Source organism: Petaurus breviceps, unplaced genomic scaffold, assembly GCF_028583685.1.
Source record: "Petaurus breviceps papuanus isolate PSGF00001 unplaced genomic scaffold, PetGlider_PUasm1.0 172, whole genome shotgun sequence".
NCBI classification, from domain to species: domain Eukaryota; kingdom Metazoa; phylum Chordata; class Mammalia; order Diprotodontia; family Petauridae; genus Petaurus; species Petaurus breviceps.
In genome coordinates this window covers 6,110,807-6,137,981 of record NW_027185755.1, presented here as the reverse complement: position 1 = coordinate 6,137,981, position 27,175 = coordinate 6,110,807, and the positions used below count along the sequence as shown (strand labels likewise).

The 27,175-nt window shown below is 44.6% G+C and overlaps 2 protein-coding genes across 6 annotated transcripts in view; one reads left to right on the top strand and one right to left on the bottom strand.

Annotated features, from left to right (window-relative positions):
* The window catches only part of LOC138157515 (ubiquitin-like protein 5), a 34,146-nt gene extending 26,226 nt beyond the window's left edge, over window positions 1-7,920 (top strand). Inside the window, exons 2-6 of one of the 4 annotated variants that reach the window (XM_069083156.1) lie at window positions 6,487-6,526; window positions 7,096-7,155; window positions 7,262-7,345; window positions 7,534-7,571; window positions 7,799-7,920. In XM_069083156.1, coding sequence (XP_068939257.1) covers window positions 7,100-7,155; window positions 7,262-7,345; window positions 7,534-7,571; window positions 7,799-7,842 — 222 coding nt within the window. In that variant the 5' untranslated portion in view covers window positions 6,487-6,526; window positions 7,096-7,099 and the 3' untranslated portion in view covers window positions 7,843-7,920. The other 3 variants (XM_069083154.1, XM_069083157.1, XM_069083155.1) reach the window with 3 other exon arrangements.
* Window positions 7,921-7,935: 15 nt separating this feature from the next.
* Window positions 7,936-26,868, bottom strand: PIN1 (peptidylprolyl cis/trans isomerase, NIMA-interacting 1). 2 transcript variants are annotated; one of them, XM_069083153.1, is made up of 4 exons: window positions 26,723-26,868; window positions 25,061-25,261; window positions 10,654-10,697; window positions 7,936-8,037 (listed from the first exon to the last, which is right to left on the bottom strand). In XM_069083153.1, the coding sequence occupies exons 1-4, from the start codon at window positions 26,778-26,780 to the stop codon at window positions 7,951-7,953; spliced, it is 390 nt and encodes a 129-aa protein (XP_068939254.1). In that variant the 5' UTR covers window positions 26,781-26,868; the 3' UTR covers window positions 7,936-7,950. The 2 variants fall into 2 exon arrangements, with proteins under 2 accessions (XP_068939254.1, XP_068939253.1); XM_069083152.1 differs by having other exon boundaries at window positions 7,997-8,847; window positions 10,587-10,697.
* Between the last annotated feature and the right edge of the window lie 307 nt (window positions 26,869-27,175).

Sequence of the window (27,175 nt, the reverse complement as noted above, 5' to 3'; positions counted from 1 at the left end):
GACCTAGTACTATCTATTTACAAAGCATGAAAAATAGTCTAGGCCAGTGATTCTCAAATTTTTTGGTTTCAGGACCCATTTACAGTCTTAAAAATTACAGACGACCACCCCCCAAGAGCTTTTATTTATGTGAGTTATATCTAGCATATGTAATTACCACATTAGAAATTGAAATATCTTAATATTATTATAAATTAGTATTTAGTATTGACCTTTCAGATCCCCTAAGAGAATCTTGAGGACCCCCAGGGGTTTCCAGATCACATAGGAATCATTGCCTGTCTAGGAATGTGCCCTTGGACTCTTCCAAATCAGAAGAGTATTAAAGTCTTTGATGCTATGTCTCTAATAAAGACAAATAAAAAGCTGTTCCTACAGTCCAAATGGATGGACTCCACCAAGGAAAGTGGTTTGAGATACTCCAAGCCTGATCATTTGGCTTTCTTACTGATAGGGGACAGACAGTCAGGTCTCTAGGACTCTGGCCCAAGGGACTGTGCACTCCTGACAGGATCACCTATTTTATGGGGAGTGAGCCTGGATCCTAGAGTTCCTCACTCCTCAATTCTTCACATCTTAGGAAACAGATAATAAGTAGATAAATACCCCATGGCTGTTAGGCACCAACTAAATGACCTGGCTTGGGGTAGAGCAGGTGTGGAAAATTAAGGAAGGATCAAAAGGCAAACCTTCCCCACTTCTTTAAAGGAGTGGGAAAGTACTAATTAGGATGTTGCACAGACTGTAAACATTCAGACAATTATCTTTTCCTCTTTGGACTTTAGTTTTCCACCAAAGTTCTAGCTCTAAGGTCTTTTTTTTTTAAAGACCTGTTTCTAATGGGAAGACCTCAGAACAAGAGCAGAATAAAGGGGGTAACTATGAATTTAAGAGTGCTCTAGGCTATAAGAGTGCTTGGCAAGGGTATACCTAGCTGTAAGGAAGGTAGATCCTTGTTACTCTTTCTTAAAGTTTAGTTTTCTAGGATCCATAGCCATAACAATCTCTATTTCCCAGGCTCATGACTTGTAAACATTTCTACTATGCTTGCGCAGCCTTATATAATGATACATAATATGAACATTTGTGCTTGAAATTGTAAATATCCACTGTGACTGCAGTGGGACATAATGGTGAAATAATGTAAACTTGTGAGGCTATTGCTGGCAATATGTCTTCTTTGTCTACCTTATAAAGCGAGTGGGCACTGGTCTGAGTGGGAACCCTTAGGGTTGAATGCACAAGCTGGAATGCTGTGTATGTCTTAATCTGCTCCCCATCAAGGCTTGGGGAGAAATATGTGTTTGCCTCAACCAGCCCCCATTGAGGTTTGTGGGAGTTCAGGGGAATGCACAAGCCGGGTTTGTGTCAATTGACCCCATACAGACATAGAGGTAGCTGCTCCCCATTCTTGTCAGCCCTTGCAAGAAGGGTGATTAGGAAATGCTGTAGGAGTCGATGCTCCCATTATCAGCAACTCCCTTTGAGAATAGACTAGAATAAAGTAAGATTATTAACCCCTCTGAAGCTTTCTGTCCTTGCTCTCTGACCAGATCAAGAGTGAACCTGTGGTGGCTCAGCGAGTAAGAGCACCGGCTCCAGTGTCCGGATGACCTGGGGATCAAATCTGGGCTCATATACTTAGCACCACACCCAGAAATAACTGGCCGTGTAACCTTGAGCAAGTTACTTAACCCCGATTGCTTTAAATAAATAAATAAAAGAGTGAACCTGTGCTAGCAGCCCTCCTGTGTTACCTGTCTTACACTAGTATACCTTAGGGTGTTAGGATATTCCCAAAGAGATACATTAGTATAAGACTGTAAAAGCACTGCTCTAACAACAGTCCCAGTGTACCATCCTATGTTCCTGCCCCAAATACAGAACATTGCTTCAGAAGGGAGTTAGGCATCAAATTGCTCAATTCCTCTTTCTCCCAATCTTATTTCCTTTTTGTCTTTCAGGCAGACATAAACACTGAAAAGGACAGAGATACTTGCCTCTCAGCCCATACCTACTGATATATCTGCCCCTGATCCTTTCAACTAAGATCTGGGAGTCCCCTTAGGCCCTATTTTTGGGAGAAACAAACTATTCCATGTTTATTCTCTATCCTTTCAGGGTCCTCTTTGGTATTGACAGAGAGGCCTCCCATTTCACTATGCAGATAGTCTGAGGCCCTGCATAATCTACCAGCTGCTGTGCCTTTCCCACAAATTATCTTGTATAAACTGGTATTAGATATACCATTGCCTCCAGAAAGGGACATTTTTTTCTTTGTATTCCAGTGCCTAGCACAATACCTGACACATAATAATTATCACAGCTAGCATTTACATGGCACTTTAAGGCTTGCAAGGTGCTTCCTAATTATTATCTCATTTGACTCTCACAGTAACCCCAGGTAAGTACTGTTATTATCGTCACTTTTTAGATGAGGAAATTGAGGCAGGTAGCAGTTACAGCCCGGGGTCACACAGTAAGTATTTGAGGCAGCATTTGATCTCAAGTCTTCCTGACTGGATATGAACACAGGTCTTGCTAACTCTGGGTCCAGTGCTCTATCTACTGCCCACCTAGCTGCCTAGTAGAATAAATAGTTTTTAATTGACTATTTCATCACTTAAAATGTTTGTCACAGCTTCTCCTCCCTTAATTTGCCTATTCAACCAACAATTATTGCCTAGTAAGTGTTTAAAAAAAAATCTGAAACATTTTGTGTAACTACACATGTACAACCTATATTGAATTGCTTATCTTCCTAGTGGGGGTGGATGAGGAAGGGAAGAAGGGAAAGAATCTGAAAATCAAAGTTTTAAAAACAAATGTTTAAAAAAATTGTTTTAAAAAATGAAAAATAAAAAAAAATCGGTTTTTACATGCAACTGGGAAATAAAATATATACAGGCACTAGGGTACAGAAATCCATCTTGCCCTACTAAGGTTAGAGGGGAATGGGGAAGGATATAAGAGAGAGCAGATTGGGAGAAGGGGTATTCAGTAAGCTCGATATTTTGGGGTGGGAGGGTAGAGGAAAGATGGGGAGAAAATTTGTAACTCAAAACCTTGTGGAAATGAATATTGAAAACTAAAAATAAACAAATTTTAAAAATAAATAAAAATACGTCACAAAAAAAACCCATCAGACTCAACCATCCCAAACTATTGACCTAAATTTCTCTTTCCCTTCTCAGCTAAAATCCTTGAAAAAGCTGTCTATGCTACTACCTCCATTTTCTCTCCTCTCCAAAACTCTTTGCAATCCATCTTCAAACCTAATTACTAGACTGAAACTGCTCTCTTAAAGTTATCAATATTAATCACCACATCTGATGGTCTTTGCTCAATCTACATCTTTTCCTACTGCATTTGACATTGTTTACTACCTTTCCTTCCTGGATTCTCTCTCTGGGTTTACTGCCCTCTACTGGTTCTCTTCCTGTCCCCTCTGCTGATTTATCATGCCTTCTAACTAGGAATATCCCCATAGGGTCCTCAGACCCTCTTATCTTTTTGTTATACAAGAGGATCCCAAATAATTATTAGAGGGAAAAGGCAATATTTAATATATATTTATTATCCTATTGAAATATTCTAGAAGTTTCCAGACATAACCAATGAAATTTACATTTTTGGTGGACCCTTAGAGAAGTAAAATTAATTAATCTATGTACATGTGCATGCTAAACTCTAGAATTTATTTCTTTTTATGTTGAAAAGAGGGTATAGGAAGGTTTACTGAAAAGCCAAACGGTATAGGAGGGGAACAGGAGGGGAACAGGAACTGAAGGTTGGAAACCTCTATATATTCTCTTGTGACCTCATTAGATCCAATAAGCCTAATTATCTCTATGTAGGTAAATTGAAGATTTATATATATATATATTTCCAGCCTCAGTTTCTTCCCTGAGCTCTACTCTCCTATTACCAGCTACTTCTTGGACATTCTAAACTAAATGTCCTAGAAACTCAAACTTTCCCAAAACCCAGTTCTCATCCAAATATCCTATTTCTGTCTAAGGATATCATTGTTCTAAGAAACTCTGAGATAGGTAAACTCAGCATTATTTGGGACTTCCCATTATTGCTCAACTCACACAACCAGTTGTCAAATCTTGCCATTTCTACCTCTACCATACATCTAGAATCCTATCTCCTCTCTTCTCAACTAGCCACCACCTTAGTTCAGGACCATAGCCTCCTAGATCATCTCCCCACTTTGTCCCTCCCTGCTCCAATCCATCCTCCACACAGCAGCCAAAGTAATTTTTCCTAACTCCCAAATCTGATGATGTCATGCCTCTCAATAAATTCCAGTGTTCCCTACTCTAAATCAAACAAATTCCTTTGTGGTGCTTTTAAAGCCCTTACAACCTGTCTCCAACCTATCCTTCTAGCCTCATTGTACATCACTTCTGCACTCTGAAATCCAGTCAAACTGGTCTTCTCTGATTCTCACTCCATCTCTCATGTCTCTGCGCTGCCTAATCATAGAATCCCTTTCTTTAAGATGAAACCCAGGTACCATCTTCTACATAAAGCCTTTCCTGATCCCACTGAATGCTACTGTCCTCCTTCCCTTTGTACTTACTTTATGTTTATTTTTATTCTCTGTCCTTCTATACACACATTTGTTGTTTTCCTTTCTAGAATGTAAATTCCTTAAGATTAGGGATTGTTTCATTCTTTGTTAGTAAATCTTCAACATACAGCACAGTGCCTAGCATGTAATAATGGGGCTTCAAAATTTGAAAACCTTCACTTATATTATCATTATCTCATACCATACTCCCCTCCATGAACAGTGATACTGGTCTCCTTGCACAACACATACCCCATCTCAATTCCATGCATTACCCCATACTTGGAATTCTCTCCCTTCTCATCTTCACCTCTTGGCTTCTTTCACGTACCAGCAAAAATCACACCTTCTGTAGGAAACATTTCTGATCCCCCTTAATGCTAGTGCTTCTCTCTGAGCTTATGGACAATTTATCCTGCATACATTTGTACGTAGGTGTTTGCATACTGTTTCCCCCCTTAGACCGTGAGTTCCCTTAAGGCAGACTTTTTTTTTAAACTTTCTTTGTATCCTCAGTACTTATCACAGTTCCTGGTACAGAGTAACATTTTAATAAATGCTTTTTGACTTAATAAATATTCATTGATTACAATAGGCACAGGCAGTCTGGGGATCAAAGAAAAGTAGAACAAATCAGCAGTGGAGGGTACAAGATTTGTTATCCAGGGAGAAGACAAACCCTACCCCTAAGTATCCTATGCTGTCTCAAGGGGTGATGTGGTCTCCTTGGGAGAAAGGGTAGGAGAGTTTCTGTGGGGTAAAGATTTAGGTGATATGGGCAGCTAGTGGATAGAGCACTGGCAGTCAGGAGGACCTGAATTCATATCTGGCCTCAGACACCCAACACACTTACCAGCTGTGTAGGGCAGGTCACAACTCCAATTGCCTTGCCTTCCCCCCTCCAAAAAAAAAAAAAGTGATTTAAGGAATACACTCTCCCTGACAAGACCTCCAAGGCCCTTTTTATTCTTTTTACCCAGAGATACAAATGTTAAAGAGCCCTAGAACTCAGCCAGATATTTGATCAAAAAAATGTGATTTAGAGCTAGAAGGGACCTCTTTAATTTAAAGATGAAAAATCTTGGGGTTTGAGAAGGAAACTCAAGATCACACAGTCTGTATTTATTTGAATCCTAATCTTCAGACTCCAAATCTAGCACTTCTGACTACCTCAAGTGTTGGAGTGGGCCCAGAATTCTTCTGGTCTGAAGGTGTGAGGGGCTGTCATCTTAGGCCTCCCAGTCCCCAGCCTTCCAAGGGGAGCTCCCCAACAGTGATCCTATAATGGGCCAGTCCCTCCCTAAGAATAGCCTCATCTGCTGACCCCAGTCCCATGCCCTGAAGGCTGAGGACTCTGAGGTTAGGCAAGGAGAGGCAGAAAGTGAGGATATCCTTGGCTGAAAGCTTATCAGGAGTAGGCGGTGGTCCCAGGAGGCCCAGGATCTCTAAGGCCTGCATCTCCATCAGGCTGGCCAGGCCCCTGGCTGTGAGCCCGGCCACAGTCACCCTGAGTTCCCGAAGTCTGGGCAGGAAGCCTCCTATGATCTGCAGGACCCCCTCAGCAGGCATGGAGCACCCACACAGCTCGAGCCGCCGGAGGTTACTGAGGCCAGGCAGGGCATCTCGAAGGCCCTGGGGGGTCACCCTGTAGGTGACCCTGAGCACCAGGGAGCACAGCGCCCCTTGCCGAGGCAGGGCCCGGAGCTGCAGGTCTGAGAAGGCCGGGATGCGGGACAGCACCAGGTGTTCGAGGTGGGGCAGGATCGAGGGGCCATTCCCCGGGGGAAACCAGGCCTGGGGGACCTCACACGACTGCGGTTGCACCCTCAGCAATCCACACCAGCCGCCAATTCGTTCGCCACTAAGCAGTCGCCATCGCAACCCGGACAGGTGCTTCCGTTTCCGACTTCCGGCGGCCGTAAAGCGCAAACAAGTGTTGTCTTAGTGGGTGCGCAGTGAGGCAGGAGCTACCGCGGCTTGGGACTAGGGGCGTCCGGGTCGAGGGCCGGGGCCGTGGGTGTCTAGAGTGAGGACGGGGTTGGCCGGGGAGGCCGCGACTGTCTGTCTGGTGTCGGCCTGGGTGATGGGGAGGACGGGGCTGGCCGAGGATGGGTGATGGGGAGACTGGGGATGTCCGGGGAAGCCGGGGGTGTCTGGTGCCGGCGCTGACCGAGGATGCCTGGAACGTCCGGAGAGGACAAAGCTGGGTGATGGGGAGGCCGCGGGTGTCTGGTGCCGGGGCCTGGGTTATGGCGATACCGGGGCTGGCTGTGGATGCCGGGAATGTCCGGGGAGACCGCGATTGTCTGGGTGATAGGGGCGGTCGGAGCTGACCGAGTATGCTGGGAATGACCGAGCTCTGGGGCTGCCTGGGGAGGTTGGGGATGGTCAGATTTAGGGGCAGAGGCTGAGCAGGAGGCTGTGGGTGGCCGGGCACAGAGGAGGGGCAGCACTGGGGTGAACTGGAAGAAAGGACCCGATCCCAGACTTATCAGATCCTTTGTGATCCCCAGAGCCATGATCGAGGTTGTATGTAACGACCGGCTGGGCAAGAAGGTCCGTGTGAAGTGCAAGTATCCTGTTGGTAGGAAGGTGGAGTGGGGCTGGGGTGGAGGAGGGCTGGGCATGGGCAGGGTTCGCTTGCGCCCCTCTTTCTTTTTGCCTTAACATATGCCCCAGTACTGACGACTCAATAGGAGACCTGAAGAAACTGATTGCAGCTCAGACAGGCACCCGCTGGAACAAGATTGTTCTGAAGAAATGGTGAGTGGGGGCAGGGCTGACTCAGGTTGTTATATCTAAGCTGGCCTCTGGATGGGCAACAGTGGGCTCTGGGGCCAGGCCATGCTATGATCCCCATCCCCGGAAAATGGAAGATGATGGTGCTGCCCTGGGAAAGAAGGCTTGGGAGTGGGCAGTCTCTTGCTGAATTAACCTTTTCTCCATCCCAGGTACACAATCTTCAAGGACCATGTGACTCTGGGGGATTGTATCCTTTGACAACTGTGAAGGGAGTCTAGTTTTTATGGAGTTATCTGTGCAGAACCTATCCCCATCTCCCCAACACTGCTGATCCTTGAGGAACACAAAGGGCTTAACTCTAGGGGGGATTAGGAGGATTGCTTAGGAGAGAGCCTGGGCACTCTTAGGGAGGGGGGCACGGGGTTGGTAAGGCCAACAGTCCAGCTGTTCAGATTCTCTGACGTATTCTTTCAGATGAGATCCATGATGGAATGAACCTGGAGCTTTATTATCAATAGGGGTAGCAACACACCATCCCCCAAATCTGCACCTCTCTTCCCTTTTTAAAAGTCTAATAAAGTAACTTTAGTGCTGGTGCTGCTGTGTGTTTTGGTTATGAACTCTGGTTACTGTGAAGCTAGGGTGGGGAGGAGGTAATGAGACACAGTAGAATCTTGTTTACAAGGTTTAATAGGGGACATCTGGACAGCCAGGGGATAAGAACAGGAACTATACAACTGCCTTGCATTGGCCTTAAAGCTGAGGATTTTGATTTTCTTTTAACTAAACAAAGCAGTGCAGCAGAAACAGCAATTTAGTCTCCCTCCAGGATGCTCTGGCTGCAACAGGAGTTTGGATAACCCAGGCCCTTTCCCCTCCCAAGTGAAGTCCCCTCTCATTTCCGATTGGTTTCCTTCCAGCCACTGACCCATAATTCCTTAAGATGCAGAAGGCAGGATCAGACTGAATGGAAGCCAGAGTGGCTGTTAGGTGGAGTTGGGTGGGGGCCATTGTTGACCACAGTGCCGTGATTTAACAGAGGCCCTCAGGTAGTGGGGAAGAGAGGGGGGTGAGGAGACCTAAAACCAGGGCTCATCCTCACCCTGATCCCTGTCTCTGAGAGTATAGGGACAATAAATATCGTGTATTTTCAGCTGGGGCAGGGACACCAGCAACACTAGGGGTCCCAGCACTGACCTTTCAGAGGGAGGAACCATCAAGGCTGAAACAAAATGGAAAAGATGCCCCCAAATAGGAAGTAAAGGGTTCCCCAACCCTGGCCTACCCCCCACCCCATGCCTTGGGGCCACCTCAGCTCTTAAGAGGCAGCTGTAGACTGGATGGAGAGAGTATGGGGGCAGGCAGAACAGAGGTCAGTCTTCCCCTGCCCTTGATCCCCAACCCAAGGCACTCCTACTCTGTGCGAAGGATGATGTGGATCCCTGAGTCTGTGAAGACTGGGCCGCTCATCTCACCCGTCCTCAGTGCGAAGGAGGCATCTTCAAATGGCTTCTGCATCTGACCTGGAGGGAGACAGGGATTGTGGAGGACCTAGGTCACATGAACAGTGTCTAGGAAGGAAGTCAGATGAAGGCTTGAGACACACTAAAACAGCCTAGGAAGAAGGGAGGGAGGGATGGGAGGAGAAATGACTATGCCTTTACATGTATTTTTATTACTCCGGCTCTACTTTGGGTAACAGGCTTTAAAAGATGAGGGGGTGATGGGTGAGGGGAGATACAGGTATTGCTTGAATACTGCTATTATATAGTTATTTAAAGAACCAACCACTGTTAACCACAGCAATTAGATCCTAAAGAGGATACTGATTCCCCTTCCCCCAACTTTCTAAATGCCCCATCTGTCTGCCAGAGTTTACAGTCCTTATCACAGAGCTCAGAAAGCAGGCAGATTCGGCCTCTGACCTGGGTTGGCAGTGTCATTAAGGAGAATCTGAAAAGCCAGGAGACAAAATGAGGGACAGCTCCAGGAGCTAGCAGCAGGGCATTTTGAAGACACATTTCAGAACTCATCTCTCTGGACTCACTTCTCAGCACCTGCTGGGTCATTTATCATTCCCTCTTTCTCTGGATGCCCACAGCCAAGGCCAGCAGCATTCTTCATCCCACAATTTCATTAGCCCCTTCTAGTCTTGTCCCTGACTCACAGAGCTTAATTAAGTCACTCCAGGCCTAGGCCAAGGAGGAGAATTCCTTCTGAAGGTGATTGTTTCAGGCCACACAGAAACAGCATTATGATACAGCATTACCTTTTTATAAAACTAGGGAAAATGCACTAGAATCTATGGGGTTCTAAGAATCCCCTCTCTCTCAAATAGAGACAGATGGAAATGGCCACAAAAGACAGGTCTCCAGGATCCTGGCACCAGGGGCTATTCCTTTGTCTTTCAAGAAAGGCAGGCCCACCTATGTTAAGGGGAGGAGACCTTGTTTCCTGAATGTACATCTATCCTTTCACCCACCACTATACTATTGGGAAAATGTGCTGGGGCTGGGTGTGTTGCCACCTAGTGGGCCCCATCTTTGTGAAGTCCTCTTCCCAAAGGCTGACTGAAACCTTTAGATGTAAGAGAAATATAGCACAAAGAAGAGAGAGGGGAGATAAAAGCTATTAAAATTGTGAGATCTAGAAGGGAGGTCAATTCTTCCCTTTTACACATGAGGAGACTAAGGCCTAGAGAGTTCAGTCAAATGCCTCGTTCTAGACCATTCAGGTAGTAAGTAGCACAGCTAGAATTGGAAGCCAGCTCCTCTGACTCCACACAGCATTCTTTTTACTCTGCCACACTAATTTTCCTGAGTCCTGTCCTGTCCAATTTCCCTCTTTGTTCTTGGGCCTCACATGGCAGGGATAGCCCCAGAATATGTACATTTCTCTGGCTCTGCTCAGCCATGCTGCAGTCTCTGTACTGATTCTTCTTCCTGGAGCTAGGGTTGGTCATTTTCACCTGCTTTACCCCAATTGAATTTAATTCCAGGCTCACAGGCCTAGATTATTCTGGAAGGTTTGGCCAGAAGCCACTTCTCCAGAGTCAACCAAAATTAACCCAGTAAATTGCTCCCTCTGATAAGGAAGGCTATCCTGTATACCTCAATCTGGACCTTAATCTGAGTTGCTTTTGACATTTTGGATTTTTAGCCAGTCCTAAACTTTGTATTACCTCACCCTTGCCTCCTACTGGACCCTGGAGATCTAACCAGATCAAGAGATCAGGGTTTCCCTATAAGCAATTCTGACATACCTCTTCCAAAGGTGCCCAGGTCTCCCCTGGCTTTGGCTGAACTGCAGTCACTGAACTGCGATGCCAGAGTCTCAAAATCTTCTTCCCCTGATTTAATCTTCTGGATGTATCCTGGGGACACAGGGGGCAAATCAGTTAAGAGCCAAAACAAAAAAGAGAAGCAGGAACAGAGTGAGTGGGGGCAGGGTAAAGCATGCTTTGACACAAAAGAAGGCTAACTGAGAAGCGCTGCTCTTTAAGAGGGCATTTGGGGGGAAGTTGCTCTGTGAGTCCAGGAATGGCCAGCTGGGAACTGGGAAGACAAGGTTGGATAAGAAATGAGCCCAGTTCCTCCAAGTCTCTGGGGGAGGAAGATAGATACTAAACAGGCCAAATGGACATTATCTAGAAGGGCCAAAGAGTGGCAATGAGATAAAGCCCTGGGAAGGGAGTTAGGAGTCTTGGACATAGTTCTGACTCTATCACCAACTCACTGTGTGACCTTGAGGAATTCTAATAATTATATGTTAGATCTGAATGGGAGCTTAGAATCCATCTAGCCCAACCTCCTCATTTTACAAAGATAATTGTAATAGCTAATATTTACAAAATGCTTTAAGGCACTGCTATCAAAAGAAGATCCCTGTAGCCACACATTGATTTAGAAAACCACAGATTAACATTATCCATGTTGAATTATATTTTTATTTATTTTGTTAAATGTTTCCCAATTATATTTTCATCTGATTTGGAGAATTCTGTGGGCTATATCAAGTTGATACCTCTCTCTGCTTTAGGGTTTACAAAATACTTTTACATATATTATCTCATCTGATCCTCACAAGAACCCTATAAGGTAGGTGCTATTATTATCCCCATTTTACAGATGAGGAAACTGAGGCTAAAAGTCAGCAAAGTAACCGGCCAAGGGTCACAAAACTAGGAAGTATTTGAGGTGAGATTTTAACTTAGTTCTTAACTCCAACTCTAACACTATCCACTGTGAACCTTAGCTGTCTCTTAAAGGAAACTGAAGCTCTGAGAGGGTTAGTAATTTGCAAGGTCACACAACAATTGGGCAATTGGCAGAACTAATCTCACTGAGGCTTGATCTAGTAGAATATATGCTCCTTTAGGGCAGGAAGTATTTTGGTTTTGTCTGTCTTCAGAAGCATTGCACATACTAAGTGCTGAATTAGTGGATTAATTTCTTTATCTGCAAAATGAGGGGAAAAGTCTCTGCCCAGTCTACCCCACTGGGTCCCTAGGAGGCCAAAACAATACTGGAGGCCTTTGTAAAATATAAAACTCCACAAGTATATACCTCAAGGCTAATATTGCTCCCCAGGAAACCCTCCCTTTCCATTGCCCTGGCAAGGAGTTCCTAACTATATTCAATGGAAAGAATCCATCACTCTCACATTATGAGTAGGACTAAAGGACCCAGGAATCCTGTTTCCTGCCCCATTTGTTCATCTCATTCCCCTCTTTACCACCCCCCCCCCACATCCTGGTAATGATATTCTGAACTTGTCAATTGAACCTGACCCCTTTAGCAAGGTAGGGAGTGCACCAGCAAAGAAGATTAATGGAGAGAATGGGAAATTATGGGAAGGGGAATGGAGAAGAGCATGTGCTACAGAATGCAGTGGTGCTAGATGCTGCTCTGAACTCCTATGTGGACAATAGCACCTCCTGGGGAGGGGTGGGCAGCAGAAACCTTTACCAGATGGGCTGTGGCTTAGTACCTAACGCTAGGTAATACTACACCCTGGGACTACACTGTGAAGGCTCAGCTTATAAGCAACAATAAAATTAAAGCAAAGAGGATAAGGTTGTCCTTAGACTAGAAGAGAGGAATGAAACCACTTTGAGATAGGAAAGGGAGAGTTTGGAAACCCTCAAGCCCTTTGGAGGCCCTAAACTGAGCCAACCCTATTCAATTCCCAGAACTAAGAAAATACATATCCCTGCTATCCAAAGGGAAAGGGCACTCTAAATGTGGCAGCTGATTCTTAGACAACATTGTTAATAAAAAGCAGCCTCAAACCAAGACATGAATCACCAATGGCTTTCGTCCAGGACACCACAGTTGGGAGGTCAGAGAGGTAACCACAAAGAAAATGGTAGCATCAATTTTCCAGGCCTACGCTGTTCCCCTCGAGAAAGGACAGGGATAAATTAATAACATCAAGATTCAATGGGATCTCTAACCCCAAGTCTAATCAAGGCACACCTGTTGTAAAGGAAATGAGGATAAATCCAAGAGCCAACTAGGATGGAATGACACCCATATCCAATATTCTCCAGTGCTTTTAACTTTTCCATTGTCATCTTATCTCTAGGACAATTGAATGAGATTAAAGTACTAATAGAGTATTATCTCTATTTCCTAGATTAGGGGACTAAGGGATAGAGATATTCAGTGATTTGTTCCAGTTACACATCTAGGTTGAACCATCAGCACAACTATAATTCAGCCCTCCTGATTCCTAACACAAGGCTCTGAATCCACAGTTCTTTGTGGATCCTTCCTGGGAGATCTTCTAAACCTTGGGTGGAGAACCTGCAGCCTCAAGGCTATAAGGGACCTTCTAGGTCCTTGGGTGTGACCTTTTGACTGAGTCAGAACAAATTCTTTTTTTTTCCACATTTTTTTTGGAGGGCATTTGGGGTTAAGTGACTTGCCCAAGGTCACATGGCTAGTTTTTGTGTCAAGTGTCTGAAGCCGGATTTGAACTCAGGTCCTCCTGACTCCAGGGCCGGTGCTCTATTCACTGTGCCACCTAGCCTCCCCAACAAATTCTTTTAAGAGGATTTGTTTTGTGAAGTTTGGATTCAGTCAAAGGGCCACACTTGATGATCTAGAGGGCCACATGTGGTCTCCAAGTCACAGGTTCCCCACTCCTGACCTAAACCAACCTACAAGATTCTATGACCTTCTTCATGAACCTTCTTCAGGGGATCTAATCTCGTGGCCCAAGTCCCCCTGTTACTGGGCCTCTCCTACTTGGAGAAACCAGGGGGAAGAACCCTAAAGTGACCCCAAAGGGCTGACAGACTAGTCAGAGGTAGGACACACCAACAGGAAGGAAGGAAAATGACTCTTATCTTTAGGACAGGCACAGCTGAAGAGCTAGCTTACTAAAACAGGAGTAATAAGCATTTAATCTGGGATGTGATTGCCTTGGTCCAACCTTGTTTTGGGTACCATGTTCAGTTCTCATTACCATGCTTTAGATAAGACAAACAAGCTGCAACATGTCCAGAAGAGGGTAGCCAGGATCAGAAGAAGACTAGATAACATGCCATACCAGGATCACTGGAAGGAACTGGAGAAAAGGAAAGTTAGAGGGGGCCTGATAGGGGTCTTCAAGAATCTGAAAGGCTGCCATGTGGAAGAGAGATTAGATTACTTGGCTCCAATGGACAGAACTAGGAGTAATACGTAAAAGTTTGTAGAGAGGCAGATTTAAGGTTCATGTAATTAAAAACTTTAAAACAATGAGAGTTGTTCCAAAGTAGAATGAGCATAATCAGGAGGAGGTAGGCTCTTCCTTATTAGAGGTCTTCATGTAAAGGTTGGATGATACTGGGAAGGTTATAGAAAGGACTCTTAGCAATAGGTCAGCCCAGATGGTCCCTGAGGATCCCAATGACTCTTTTTACAACCTTTATAATTCAATCAAACTGGCCTTCCTGTACCTCATAGTCTGTATTCCATTTCTGCCTCCATGTCTTTGTCCTGGGTATCTACCATGCCTGGAATGTGCTCCCTCCTCATCCTGACTACTTAGACTCCATACCTCTTCAAGACTCAGTTCAAGCACTATATTCTGCATGCTTTTTTAGTTAAATTTTATTTTTAAAAAATTAACAAGCATCTATTTTTCTCTCCTTTTCACTCTTCACCTACCTCTTTCTCCTACCCAGGAAAAAAACAAAACTTCTGGAACAAATACGCATATTAAAGTAAAACAAATTCCTCCACTGAGCATGTCCAAAAATTGATGTCTTATTCTAACCATTGAGTCCATCACCTCAGCAGGCAATGTACTCTCTTCTACATGAAGCCTTTGAATCCCCAAGTTGTTAGTTCTCTCCCTAAGTTATATTGTATCTATTTTGTATAAATAAATATCTATGTGTTGTCTCCTCAAATAGAACATAAGCTCCTTGAAGACGGGGACTGTTTCAACTTTGGTTTTGTAGCCCCGGTACTTTAGATAGTGCATACAGTAGATGACTACTAAATGCATTTTGACTGACTAGAATCTTCCAGATGAGAAGCACTAGTACTTGTACTTAGCTACAGAATGAAAGATGAATTATAGACCATGAGTTTATTATTTTCATGTCATTTTTCTTTCTTAATAATTGCATATACTCCATGCTTGAAACTCTGGCCATATGGCCAGAGTCCTAACAGGAAGCTTTTGGTCCTGCTTCCCATGGGAGGGCAACGAGGGATAGTGAGTGGTGCTTGGGGCTCTACTCTGGGGGGCCTCCTATGACAAGACATTCTCTTATCCTTTATCCTTTAAAGAACACAGTGCTCCCACAGCAGTGCTGTGGCCCCTCAGAATATAAGCTGCCCAACCCTGGAAGCCAATGAGAAGGGGGCACCGGACTAGAAGACAGATTAGATTTAGCTTTGCCCATTACTAGCCAGAGGTCTTTGGACAATAAGTTTGCTCATCTGTAAAATTAGGAAAGTGTCACCTGTGAGGTGAAAGACTGTGTATGAAAGCACATGTTGCTTCAACATGCTACAGGGAACTTTAGGCTTCTGAAACCCCAGAAGCTTCTCCTTTAAATATCACTGCTTGCTCAGGGTTTCTCTTCTCTAAAGACTAACCCAGCCTTCCAGCTCACCTGCCATCATATTGTTCCCCTAATCCAGGCTATCCAGAGGCAGTGCCCGGCCTATAAGCCTCATCTCTCCCACTCTCATCCCTCCTCTAGTTCCAATGACCTTTCCCTTACTACTGCCCCTATGAAATCTGTTCCTTTGTCTAACTTCTCTTCATCCTTTAGCTCTTCCCCTTATACTCTTCTACCTTTAACATTAACCGAAGCCTGGTTTTGTCCTGAGAGCTACAAATGTCTGACTGGTTTTTCCAATGTTGGCCACTCTTTATTCCCTCTTTCCTCTCTTCTCACTCACTCTCCTACCTCACAGAGTCTGGAGGTAGAATCAGCTTACTCCTTGCTCCCTGATGCTACTTCCAGACTCCTGTTCTCCCTCAAATGCCTTGCTCATTACCACTTAATTAATATTTATTTGTTGAACTGTAACTGAGATTGGACCAGATATTCTCTAAGGACTTTTCCACATCTAACATGAACTTATTTCAAGAACTGGTCAAGTCAATCAACAAACATTTACTAAGTGCCTATTATGAACTCAAGTAGCCAAAAGACTCAATCCATAGTCCTTTCGCTCTTCCTGTTTACATGCCTGTTCTTTGATATTCTCATTCACTCCCACAATTTCAACTATCATCTCAAATCAATGGAGAGCCAAATATTTACTTCTAAGCCTTATCTCCTTTATTCCAGGCCCTCATTTCCAGCTGTGTGCTGCATGTTTCCACTTAGATGACCCCAAGCACCTGAAACTCAGTATATCTGAAACCAGACTCATAAGCTCCTTTCTCCTGACTCTACTTTTTCTTCCAATGTCACCCAGGCTTGAAATATCTTGCCCCTATAAATAAATCAGTCACTAATTCAGAGTCTGGAGTGGACAGGATGATGATAACTGGGAAAAAAGAGAAAGCAAAACATCTTCTAGTTTTTCTTTTCCAGGGCTCTTTGACTCTACTACGCTTCACTCACAATCAGAGACCTCATCAAGGCTTGGAATTGCTTCCTTCCAAGATTCTGAAACTTCATTCTCTGAAGAGAACGGTTATCCCTCTATTATCTTCCTCCCTCTGTTCTCATCTTGACCTCCAGTGTCGAGTCAAATCTCTTTTTTCTCTCTCAGTCCTCTGGCACTGATATGTAGAATGGACTGGAGGGGGAAAGAACTAGAAGTAGGGAAACAAGTTATTTCATTTGCCTCCCCATGAAGACTGGACTCCACAGTCAGTCACTGCAACAATGTGCCCACCCAGGAGTCCTAGAATCTTTTTCCCTGCCTTGTCCCTCCACCATACCTGCATTGTTGATTCTCAATCCTGGATAAACCCCACCATCCTCCTCTGCTCTTCCAGGGTTGCAATGTGCTGCTAAAGCAAGCCACAAATTATGCCAAGCATACCACAAATTCAGCTTGATGCCCCTAGGCAATCCTTTTATTTCTCATTTAGTAACTCATTATCATACTCACCTTACTGACTGTTCCAAATCTCTTTGATTATTAAGCTTCCACCTTAAATCTTGACTCTTACCTTTATCCTTTTACCAAAAATACTAGAGTAACACAGCTGGATGCCCTTCAATTCTCTCCTCTACCTTGCAACTGCTCCATCTTCACCCATCTTCTCCTTCCTTACCAACTGAGAGGATAAAGGAACCCTTCTTCAATCAATTCAAATTCACAAACATTGATTGGGTGCCTACTATGTACAAAATTGTGTTGGGGCTGGGGATATGAATATAAAAATGGTAACAACATAGGGTGGTATCCACTAGGGTAGCACAAGTGTAAAGCACATGTACACAAATGGGCATAACTCAAGGTGGGATATGATGGGAGCAAAGGACAGGCAAAGGTTTCCAGGGAAACTGAAGATGAGGAAGAACAATTTCATCTGGGTGGGATAGGATAAGATTTCATGGAGGGAGCAACTGAGTCAAATCTTGAATAGTGAGAAAGATTCAAAAAGGCTAAGATGAGGAAGGAAACCATCCTAGGCATGTGGGATGCTCTGCAAAAATGCATGAAGTTGGTAGATAGTATATGGAGTTTGGAAAGTAAGTCAGAGTCCAGTTTAGCAGGAATGTGGAACATATGAAAGTATTGTGAAATGATTCTGAAAAGATAGAACACTGTCAGAAAAAATAGGGAGCACTTAAGAATTTGCATGTCACCCTCCTAACCAAAGCTAATTCAATGTCCTTGGTCCTATATCTCCTCCCATATCTTCCAGAAACTCATTCCATCAATCATTACCTCTCTTGCATTTCCAGTCATTTCCTCTCTACCTCTTTTGTCCACTCCATCTAAAAATGGGTTCGTCTCCTCTATTACAACATAATTTTCCCTCTGCCCTGCTGCCCCAGTGAAAGGACTGGACTCACTATCCAACTTGAATGATCACTGCTTCTAGTTTCTTACCATTCATTCAACAAACATTCATTAGGAACCTACTATGTTCAAAGCACTGTACTTGGCAAACTACAAACTTTACTTAAGTAATGATGCCTGCCCTCCTGGAACTTACAGTCCACTAGGAGATGAATACAGACAGCTATAAAATATAATATTATAAGAACTGGAAAGGAAGAAATAGAAATAGCTAGTGGGCAGTTGATGCTAGTGTTAAATAAAGATATAGTAAGAGCTAGCATTCTATATCTCTCTCTTTCATTTTTCACCCAAAGTCCTAGAAAAAGCCATCTACAATAATCACTTCCACTTCCTCTCTTCTCAGTCACCAATTTAAACCTTGTAATCTGACTTCCAACCTCATCATTTGACTGAAGCTGCTCTCTCCAAAGTTAGTAACCAAAGCTCATGGCTTTTTCTTTATCTTTACCCTTCCTGGTCTTTCTGTTGTGTCTGACACTTTTGATCACCCTTTATTCCTGGATACTCTTTTCTCTAGGTTTTTAGGACACTACTCTCTCCTGGTTTTCCTCCTACCTATCTGACTGCTCAAGTCACACCTGCTACATGGGTTTTACACCAGGTTCTATTCTTGGCCCTCTTCTTTTCTTCCTTTATATTATTTCACTTGGTGATCTCTTCAGGTCCCATAGATTGAATTATCACGCTATATGCTGAGGATTTTCAAATTTATTTAAGCTTCCCTAAACTCTCTATTGACTTCCAAGTCTCTAATCTCCAACTGCCTATTAGAAATCTTGAACTAGATGTCCTGTAGACATATCCAACTCAACACATCCCAAACTAACTCATTGTCTTTACCCTAAAGCCTTGCCCCTCCCAAAGTTCTCTAGTACTGTTGAGGGCAAGACCATTCTCACAATCACCTAGATTTGCAACTTAGGTGTTCTTCTAGACTTCTTATTTTCTCTTACTCCCCATATCCAATCTGTTGCCAAGGGCTGTCGATATGGCCTTCATCACAACTTTGGCATATACCTCCTGCCCTCTTGATATTGCCACCTTTCTAGTGCAGGCCCTCATCACCTTATGTCTGGACTACAGAAATAATCTATTGGTTATACGGTATGCTTGCCTTAAGACTCTACCCACTCTTATCTATCCTCCACTTAACTGGCAGTGATCTTCCTAAAATGGACATCTGATCATGTCACCTCTCCCCACCCCCAATAAACTCTAATGGCTCCCTATCATCACCATAAAAAATTCTCTTTGGTGTTCAGTGCCCTTCATAACCTGCTGTACCTCCCCCATAACCCTCTCCAGTCTTCTTACTCCTTCATACCTCCTCCTACATATCCTTCAGTCCAATGACACCAGTGTCCTTACTGTCCCTTGCACAAGACACTCTATCTCTCCACTCCAGGATTTAAAAATAATTTTAAATAATATTTTATTTTTTCCAATTACACTTAAAGACAACTTTTAACATTCTTTTTTTTTTTTTTGCTTTTTTTGGAGGGGGGATGGCAGGGCAATTGGAGATAAGTAACTTGCCCAAGGTCACATGGCTAGTAAGTGTTAAGTATCTGAGGCCAGATTTGAACTTAGGTCCTCTTGACTCCAGGGCTAGTGCTCTATTCACTGTGCCACCTAGTCACCCTGCTAAATAAGAATTTTTAAAAAAATGAATGTTTGGGGGGGAGCCTAGGTGTCACAGTGAATAGAGCACTGGCCCTAGAGTCAGGAGGACCTGAGCTCAAATCCGGCCTCAAGACACTTCTCTCTCTCTCTCTCTCTCTCTCTCTCTCTCTCTCTCTCTCTCTCTCTCTCACACACACACACACACACACACACACACACACACACACACACACACACACACACGAAAAACTAGCCATGTGACCTTGGGCAAGTCACTTAACCCCAACAGCCCTCCAAAAAAAAAGGCAAAAAAAATTCTTGAGTTCCAAATTTTCTCTGTCCCTCTTTCACCTCCCCACTCCCTGAGATGTTAAGCAACTTGATATAGGTTATACATGTGCAATCAGGCAAAAATTATTTCCATATTAGTCATGTTGTAAAAGAAAACACAGACCGCCCCCCAAAAAAAACCATGAAAAAAAATAAAGTGAAAAATGAGAAACTTTTATCTGCATTTAGATTCCATCAGTTCTTTCTCCACTCAAGGTATTTTCACTGGTTGTTCCCCATACCTGGAATGCTTTCTCTCCACATCTCCTACTCCTGGCTTCCCCAACTTTCTTCAATCCCAACTAAAATCCCACCCACTAAAGGAAGCTTTTTCTGACCCCTTTTAACTCTAATGCCATCCCTCTATAAATTATTCCCTATTTACACAACTTGTTTGAATATAGTTATTTGCATTAGACTAGCTCTTGGCACAGCTTAATAAAATGGTTACTAATTGGCTGAACTGACTGTTCCTTGTCAGTCTCTTCTGCTGGATCATTATCCATACATACCTCTTAACTGTGGGTATGTCCCAAGGTTCTGTTCTGGACATTCTCTTCTTTCTTGATGGCCTCATTAGCTTTCATGGTTTAATTATTAGCTCTATGCTGAGGACTCCTAGATCTACATACAGGGTGTTCCATAAGTCTTCATACAGCTTTTAAATAGTTTTAAATTGCACTGGGACTTTTGGGACACCCTGTACTCACCCTCCCTTTCACTCCTCTAAGCTCTAGTCCCACACTGCCAACTGCCTATGAAATATTTCAAACTGTATGTCCCTTAGGTATTTCAAATTCAACATGGTCAAAACAGTACTCCATTATCTTTCCTTCCAAAATTCACCCTTCTTGTGAACTTTCCTATTTCTGCTGAAGATACCACTATCCTTCCAGTCATAGAATTCGGTGTCATTCTTTTTTGTCATCCTTCATTCCTCACTTTATCCCACATCGCCAGCTGTCAGATCTTGTTTATGTCTCCACAATATCTCTCAATAATATCTCTATCTCTCTACTCACACACCAACAACCCTAGATCAAAGCTTCATCACTTATGCCTAGGTTATTGCAATAGACTTTTAACTGGTCTCCCTGGATTAGAGTCTTTCCCCACTCTAATCCACCCTTTACACTGCTGCCTTTACATTTTGAGGTCTAACAGGTGTGGGGAACCTGTGGTCTAGAGGCCACATGTGGCCCTCTAGGTCCTCAAGTGCAACCCTTCGACTGAACCCAAACTTCAAGAGCAAATCCCTCAAAGGGCTGCACTTGAGGGCCTAGAGAGCCACATGTAGCCTCAAGGCCCTAGGCTCCCCACCCCTAGACTCTAACCATATCACTCCTCTACTCAATACACTCCAGTGACTCCCTTTAGACTACTTTTCCAGCCTTATTACACTTTTATATTTTTGAAAGATTGTAAAGAACAGCAGTGGGGTGGCTAGATGGTACAGTGAATAGAGCACCAACCCTGGAGTCAGGAGGACCTGAGTTCAAATCCAGACTCAGACACTTAACACTTACTAGCTGTGTGACCTTAGGCTAGTCACTTAACCCCAACTGCCCCTCCAAAAAAAAAAAACACAAAACAGGAGTGCTACAGGATGAGAGGGCAATTGTTCATACTGTCAAAAATGGGAAGAGAATGAAGTCTGCAAACTGTAGATCAGTAAGACTGACTGATTCTTGTTAAAATTCTAGTAATCTTGGTGCCTGAAACAAGCAGCACAAAGTGTGCCCTCAAATCAGCTTTGTAATTTGTGATATAAGAAGAGACAAGAAGTAATTAAGACACATTCAGTTGAGTGGGAGCAAGAATTAGCTACTACAGGAGCTCACAGAGAGCTGCTATTAAAAATGTATGCCATCTGGTAGCTTCCTCTTTTAAAATAATTATTCTTGGTAACTACAGGAGGCAGTGTGTCCTAGTGGATGGAAGGCTGGGCTTGGAGACAGAAGATCCAGGTTCAAATTTTACCTCAGACACTTTTTAGTTATGCCCCTGAGCAAGTTACTTTATGTCTCTAAATATCTATCTCAGTTTCTTCATCTATAAATTATATAAATATATATATTATATAAATTATATAAATATATATATAATCTATCTCAGTTTCTTCATCTGTAAAATGGGGGTAATAACACCAGCTTTAGTACCCATCTGGCATGATGGTTGTGAAGATTAAATGAGGTGGGGATTCTCAGACCTAGGCATTAAATTCAATTGTCTCTATGCTACTGAAGGAGTCCACGTGCAAACAATTAAGAGATGTAAAATTTCAAATTTTACAACCTTTCAAAATCACTATTTTAAAATTTCAGAACTCTCTAAATTTCAGCACCTGAGGGCAAAGACCCAGTTGTTGCTATTTTTCAACCCCTCTGAGTGAGCTACTATGCTTTGGGGAAAAGCCTGGAAAGGTAGTGGTGCAAGGCTGTCAAATAAAGAGCACTAAATGTCAAGCAAAAGTTTGAACTTGGCTGGATGAACAAGAAAGACCCACCTCAGACTTTTGTGCTGATGAGTGCTAAGAGCAGATTTACTCATTTCTCTGAAAATTTCTTCTACCAATGCAGTCATGTACCTGCTCTGCAACTTAGAAGCTTATTAGAAAGTTTCTGGGGTTCTAAGAGGTCAAGGGACTTGCTCACAGTCACACAGCCAATGTAAGTCAAAGACAGGACTTGAACCCGGGGCTTTCTGAACACGGGCTTGCACTCTACTGACTTTATACCGCCTCTTTTAAAGTCAGGGCTACCAATCCATTGGAGGGAGTGAGGGGGACACACCTGCCTGGATTCTTTACATAAGAAATATTCTGGCAGTAGATCAGAAAGCGGAAAAAATGGAGGCAATAAGAAGGCCTGTTTTCAGATTTCTGCAATAATCCAGATATCTGGTGATGACAGCCTGCACCATGGGCCAAGCCCTGGGGACAGATAGAAGGGAGTAGATATAAGAGGTGCTGCAGAGATGGACTTGATAAAATTTGATATCCATGTCACTTGGTTATAAGAGGTGAGGGGAGGTGAGAATGTGGGACCATAACCTACAGCAGAAGAAGAAAGAACTAAGTCACTAAAATCACATAAGATTCATTCTGTTGATTCAACCCCCTGCAAATCCGCTGGTGTAACCACCACTAAGAAATGTAGAATGTAAAGAATATGAAGGGACCTCATAAATCATCCAGTCCAACCCATACCTGACCAAGAATCCCCAGTGAACCATTTCTCACAAGTGGTTATCCACCGGCTTGGAAGTTCCTAGTGACAGGAAACTCATCTGAGATACCCCATCAGCATTTTAGACAGCTTCAGTTATGAGAAGTTTTCCCTTATATCAAGCCTAAATGTGCTTCTTTCTAACTTTGACCCATTGCTTTAATTCTGCCCACTAAAGCTGAGCAGAACCAACCAATCTTCTACATGGCAGCCTTTCAAACACTTGAAAACAGCTATGATTATCTGTTCTACATCTTTGTCAAGCTAAACATCACCAGTTGTTTCATTTCATCCTCATCTGGTATGTTGTCCAGGCGTCTCACCACCCTGGCTGCCCTATCCTGGACAAGGTCCAACTTATCTCTGTAATCCTGACCTGAAAATGATCTTTGCAGACCCACTAACAACCTCTCAATCAAGTGCAGCATCTTTTTCTCAGTCTTCATTCCCTGTGACGTCTCTGCTCTCAAAAACCATTTTATTAAGTTGAATGATCTATCCCCCTTTGAGATTTTCTTCTCCCTTGGTTTCATGAAGCCCAATTTAATCCTTCTATCCCTCCTCAGAATAATGGCATCCTAGGATCCCAAAGTCAGAGGCTCCCTAGTCCAAACCATTCCTTGACAGGGTTCCTTCACAACATCCCCAGATGAACACCCAGCTTCTGCCTGAAAACTGAGGTGATGAGCTCCCCACATCACATGGTTTGTTCTCTATCATCCACTTGTGTTCTACCTTACAATATAGTGAACTGTCAATCATCCCCTTTCTCCCTCAACTAGCCTGAAAGCTCTGGGACAACAAGGATTGGATCTTATACATCTTTCAATTCCTTACAAGGCCTATCCACAGGAAATAAGCACTTGGTAGACACTTGGTGGAATAATGGAGTACTCTAATAGACTCTTAACTCCTAATAGGCTCCAGACTACCTACCTCTGATCCAACTTGCACATGTTGCCAGGGTAATAATCTGAATGCATCAATATGGTAAAGTCATTCCTCCTTTACTCCCAAACCTTCAATGGTTCCCACTGTTTAAACAATAAAGTCATAACTCTTTAGTCTGGCATCCAATGCCTCCTAATAACTGGTCCTAATCTGTCTAGTCTCTTTCCTAGAATTCCCCAACACACATGCCAGTTCCTTCGATGTCTTCCAAACATATCTTCTGCATTCCCACCTCTATACCTTAGCTCAAGTCATTCCTCTTACCTGACTGCCCTCCTCCATTAATTCATCCAAATCCTACTCACCCTCCTCCATGAAACCTACACCTGAGCTTTATGTAGGGCCAAGTTCACAAAACTCTCTTCTTCTGAACTTGGACAGTGAAACTCAGTGTCTGCCTGGCACTTTAGGCAATGGTGGACTCATGATGTTAAAGCACTTTCTGTGCTTTAATTTTGTTCCTCCTCACTAACTTCCCTTAAGTTCTGTGAAGCCAGGACTGTATTCTACCCTTCTTTTCCTCCTCCCTAACCTGGGGCAGTGAAGGAGGACAGTACTGATGCTGGGCACAAAAGGTACTTAGTAAATGTTTGTTGCAGGAAGAAAGGAAAGGGGCCTACCAAGGACATTGCCACCACCCGGAGATAAAGAGCTCCTTCCCCAGGGCAGGCTAATCACAAGGCAATCAGCAATTCGTCAGGGTCCTTTGGAAAGAGGTAGGGAGGGAGGGACTGGTATCAGGCTATCTGCTGTAAAGATGCTAACAGTTAAATGACAGTATGAAGGAGGATGAGTTACGGACCATGGGTTGACACTTTTTGGATCAGTTTTATTTTTAACAAATGGTATTAATACACATTTACAACAAAAGGTACAAAAAGACCATCTTGGTGTTACAGAGGTCAGGGAGCAGAGGAAAAGGGAGAGTTCTGTCCTTAAGCCAATATAGTATATCCAAACCAAAGCCCTGGTCACATGTGCTCCTTTCCAGGTACTGCAACCCATTTTGTATCCAAGGCTGGCTTGGGCTCTGGACCCAACTCCCCTTTCTCCCCCACCAGCTCCAAACACTGTCCCCGAAGATCCTCCCACCCAGTACTTGCCATTGATCAGCTCCAGTGCCTCCTCTTTGCTCCGGGTGATCTTCTCCTGCCGCCAGGATGAGGGCCTTCGAGACTGGCTGTGTTTCACCAGCAGGTGTGAGCATCGGACCTTAGTAGGTTCACCTTGACCATTCTTGCCCACACTACTTGGACGCTCCCACTGGCTGGCGTTAGTGATGTGGTTGAAATAATAGACTCGTCCTACAGAGACAGAATAGGAATGGGTAGCACACAAGTTACACTGGGCTTTACACACTTGGGAAGAGGGGGAGGACATGGGTACACACTGAGGCTGAGGTGAGACAGAGGGCACACAGGTCACCCTAAGTCATATAGAGCAGGCAGGCAGAAAAGTACTGGTCACCCTGAGCCATAGAAGCGACAGAAGCCACTGACCATCCCAGGCCTTAGGAAGCACAGAGTGGGATTACTCTGAACCATAAAAGGGGCAAGGCAGAACAGAGTGAGCACCTGTCATTCTGAGCCATAGATGAGGCAGGTTAACTCTAGACACTAAGGGGGGAGGGGTGGAGAGATCATCAGTCACCCAGGGCCTTGAGTGGGGTGGGGGAGGGGGAGAAACCATTAGTCACCCTAGGCCTTGAAGAGCACAGGGTCATTTTGGGTTTTTTGTGGAGTGGGAGGAGGGGCACTGATCATCCTGGGCTTTATGTAGGGAAGGGGAATACCAAACACCTTAGGCTTTATGGCAAAGAAAAGCAGTGATCATCCTGGGCCTTATGTGGTGGATGAGGCACTGTTCCCCTTGAGATTTATGTGGGGAGTACTAATCACCCTGGGCCTTATGGGGGGGGGGGGAGGAAGGAACACTGATTACCGTGGGACTTATGGGGGTGGGAGTACTAATCACCCTAGGTTTTATGTGGGTCCACATTGATCAACCTGGGCCCTATGTGTGTGTGGAAATAACCCTGGGCTTTATGTGGGATAGGAAGATGAGGAGCACTGATCAGCTGTCCTCAGACTTAGGAGGGAGGGAACACTCATCACCCTGGGTCTTGGGGAGGGGAGCACTGGTCCCTTATTCTGGGCCTTATGTGTGTGTGAGGGGATTGGGGGGAGGTGGCAGAGCACTGATCACGTAGGCCTTGTGTGGGGCAGAGCACTCATCACTGGATCTTGGGGAGGAGAACACCGATCCTTCTAACGTGAGGGAAGTACTGCCACCCAAGGGCCTTATGTGGGGCAGGGGGATGAGAAGCACAGATCATTTATGCCTTATATGGAGGGGGTAGGGGAAAGCACTCATCACTCCGGGTCTTGGAGAGGAGAGAATCAATCCCCCTTACTTGGGGGAGGAGAGTACTGATCCCCCAGGTCCTTGTGTGGGGGAAGGGAGTGCTGATCCCCCCTGGGCCTTTACGGGTTGTGGAGCTCCTTTGGAAGGGCAAAGGCAAGGGACACGAAGGGGCCCGGGGAATCCAGCCCCATTCCCATGCCGGTGGCACAAGGCCCGTTACCTGGCCTCCTCATTTCCCGGGGCGGGGCTGGGGGTGGGGGGGAACTAGTCGCGCGGGGCTATCTTTACAGGGCCGCAGGCCGCGGGATGAGGGGGAAGGGGTGCAGGGCCCGAGCCTAGGGTGTCCGCACTCATTCTTCTCCTCCCGGACCCCAGCGCACCCTCCCTCCACCCCGTGGCACCTGAGCTGCGGCTCATGCGCTTCTCCCAGCCTGACGGCAGCTTCTCTTCGTCCGCCATCTTCCCTCCTGCCGCAGCACCCGCTCCGCCTCCGCCCCGCCGCCCCCACTGATTGGCTTAACGCCTCCTGCACCAGGCCCTAGCCCTGTCATTGATTGGCTGTTCCCACGGCGAGGCCCCACCCCCGGCCTCCTCACTTGCTGCCAGAAAGGCGCGGGGGCGTTGCCTCTCGTCACTCAAGCTCCGCCCATAGACACCCTATTCCCTAACCCCACCCCTCTTGAAGCCGAGCTTCGTAAGTGGTGGAATGAGGAACAGAGGCCCTCCCCTTTGTGGCCATTGGTGAAAAATAGAAACACCACCCCTTAACTTCCGCCTCTAACTTCAAGGCAATCCCTCCTCCCCGGGAAGAATTCAGCTCACTCGTTGGCTACTGGACCTATAATTCCCTCCTT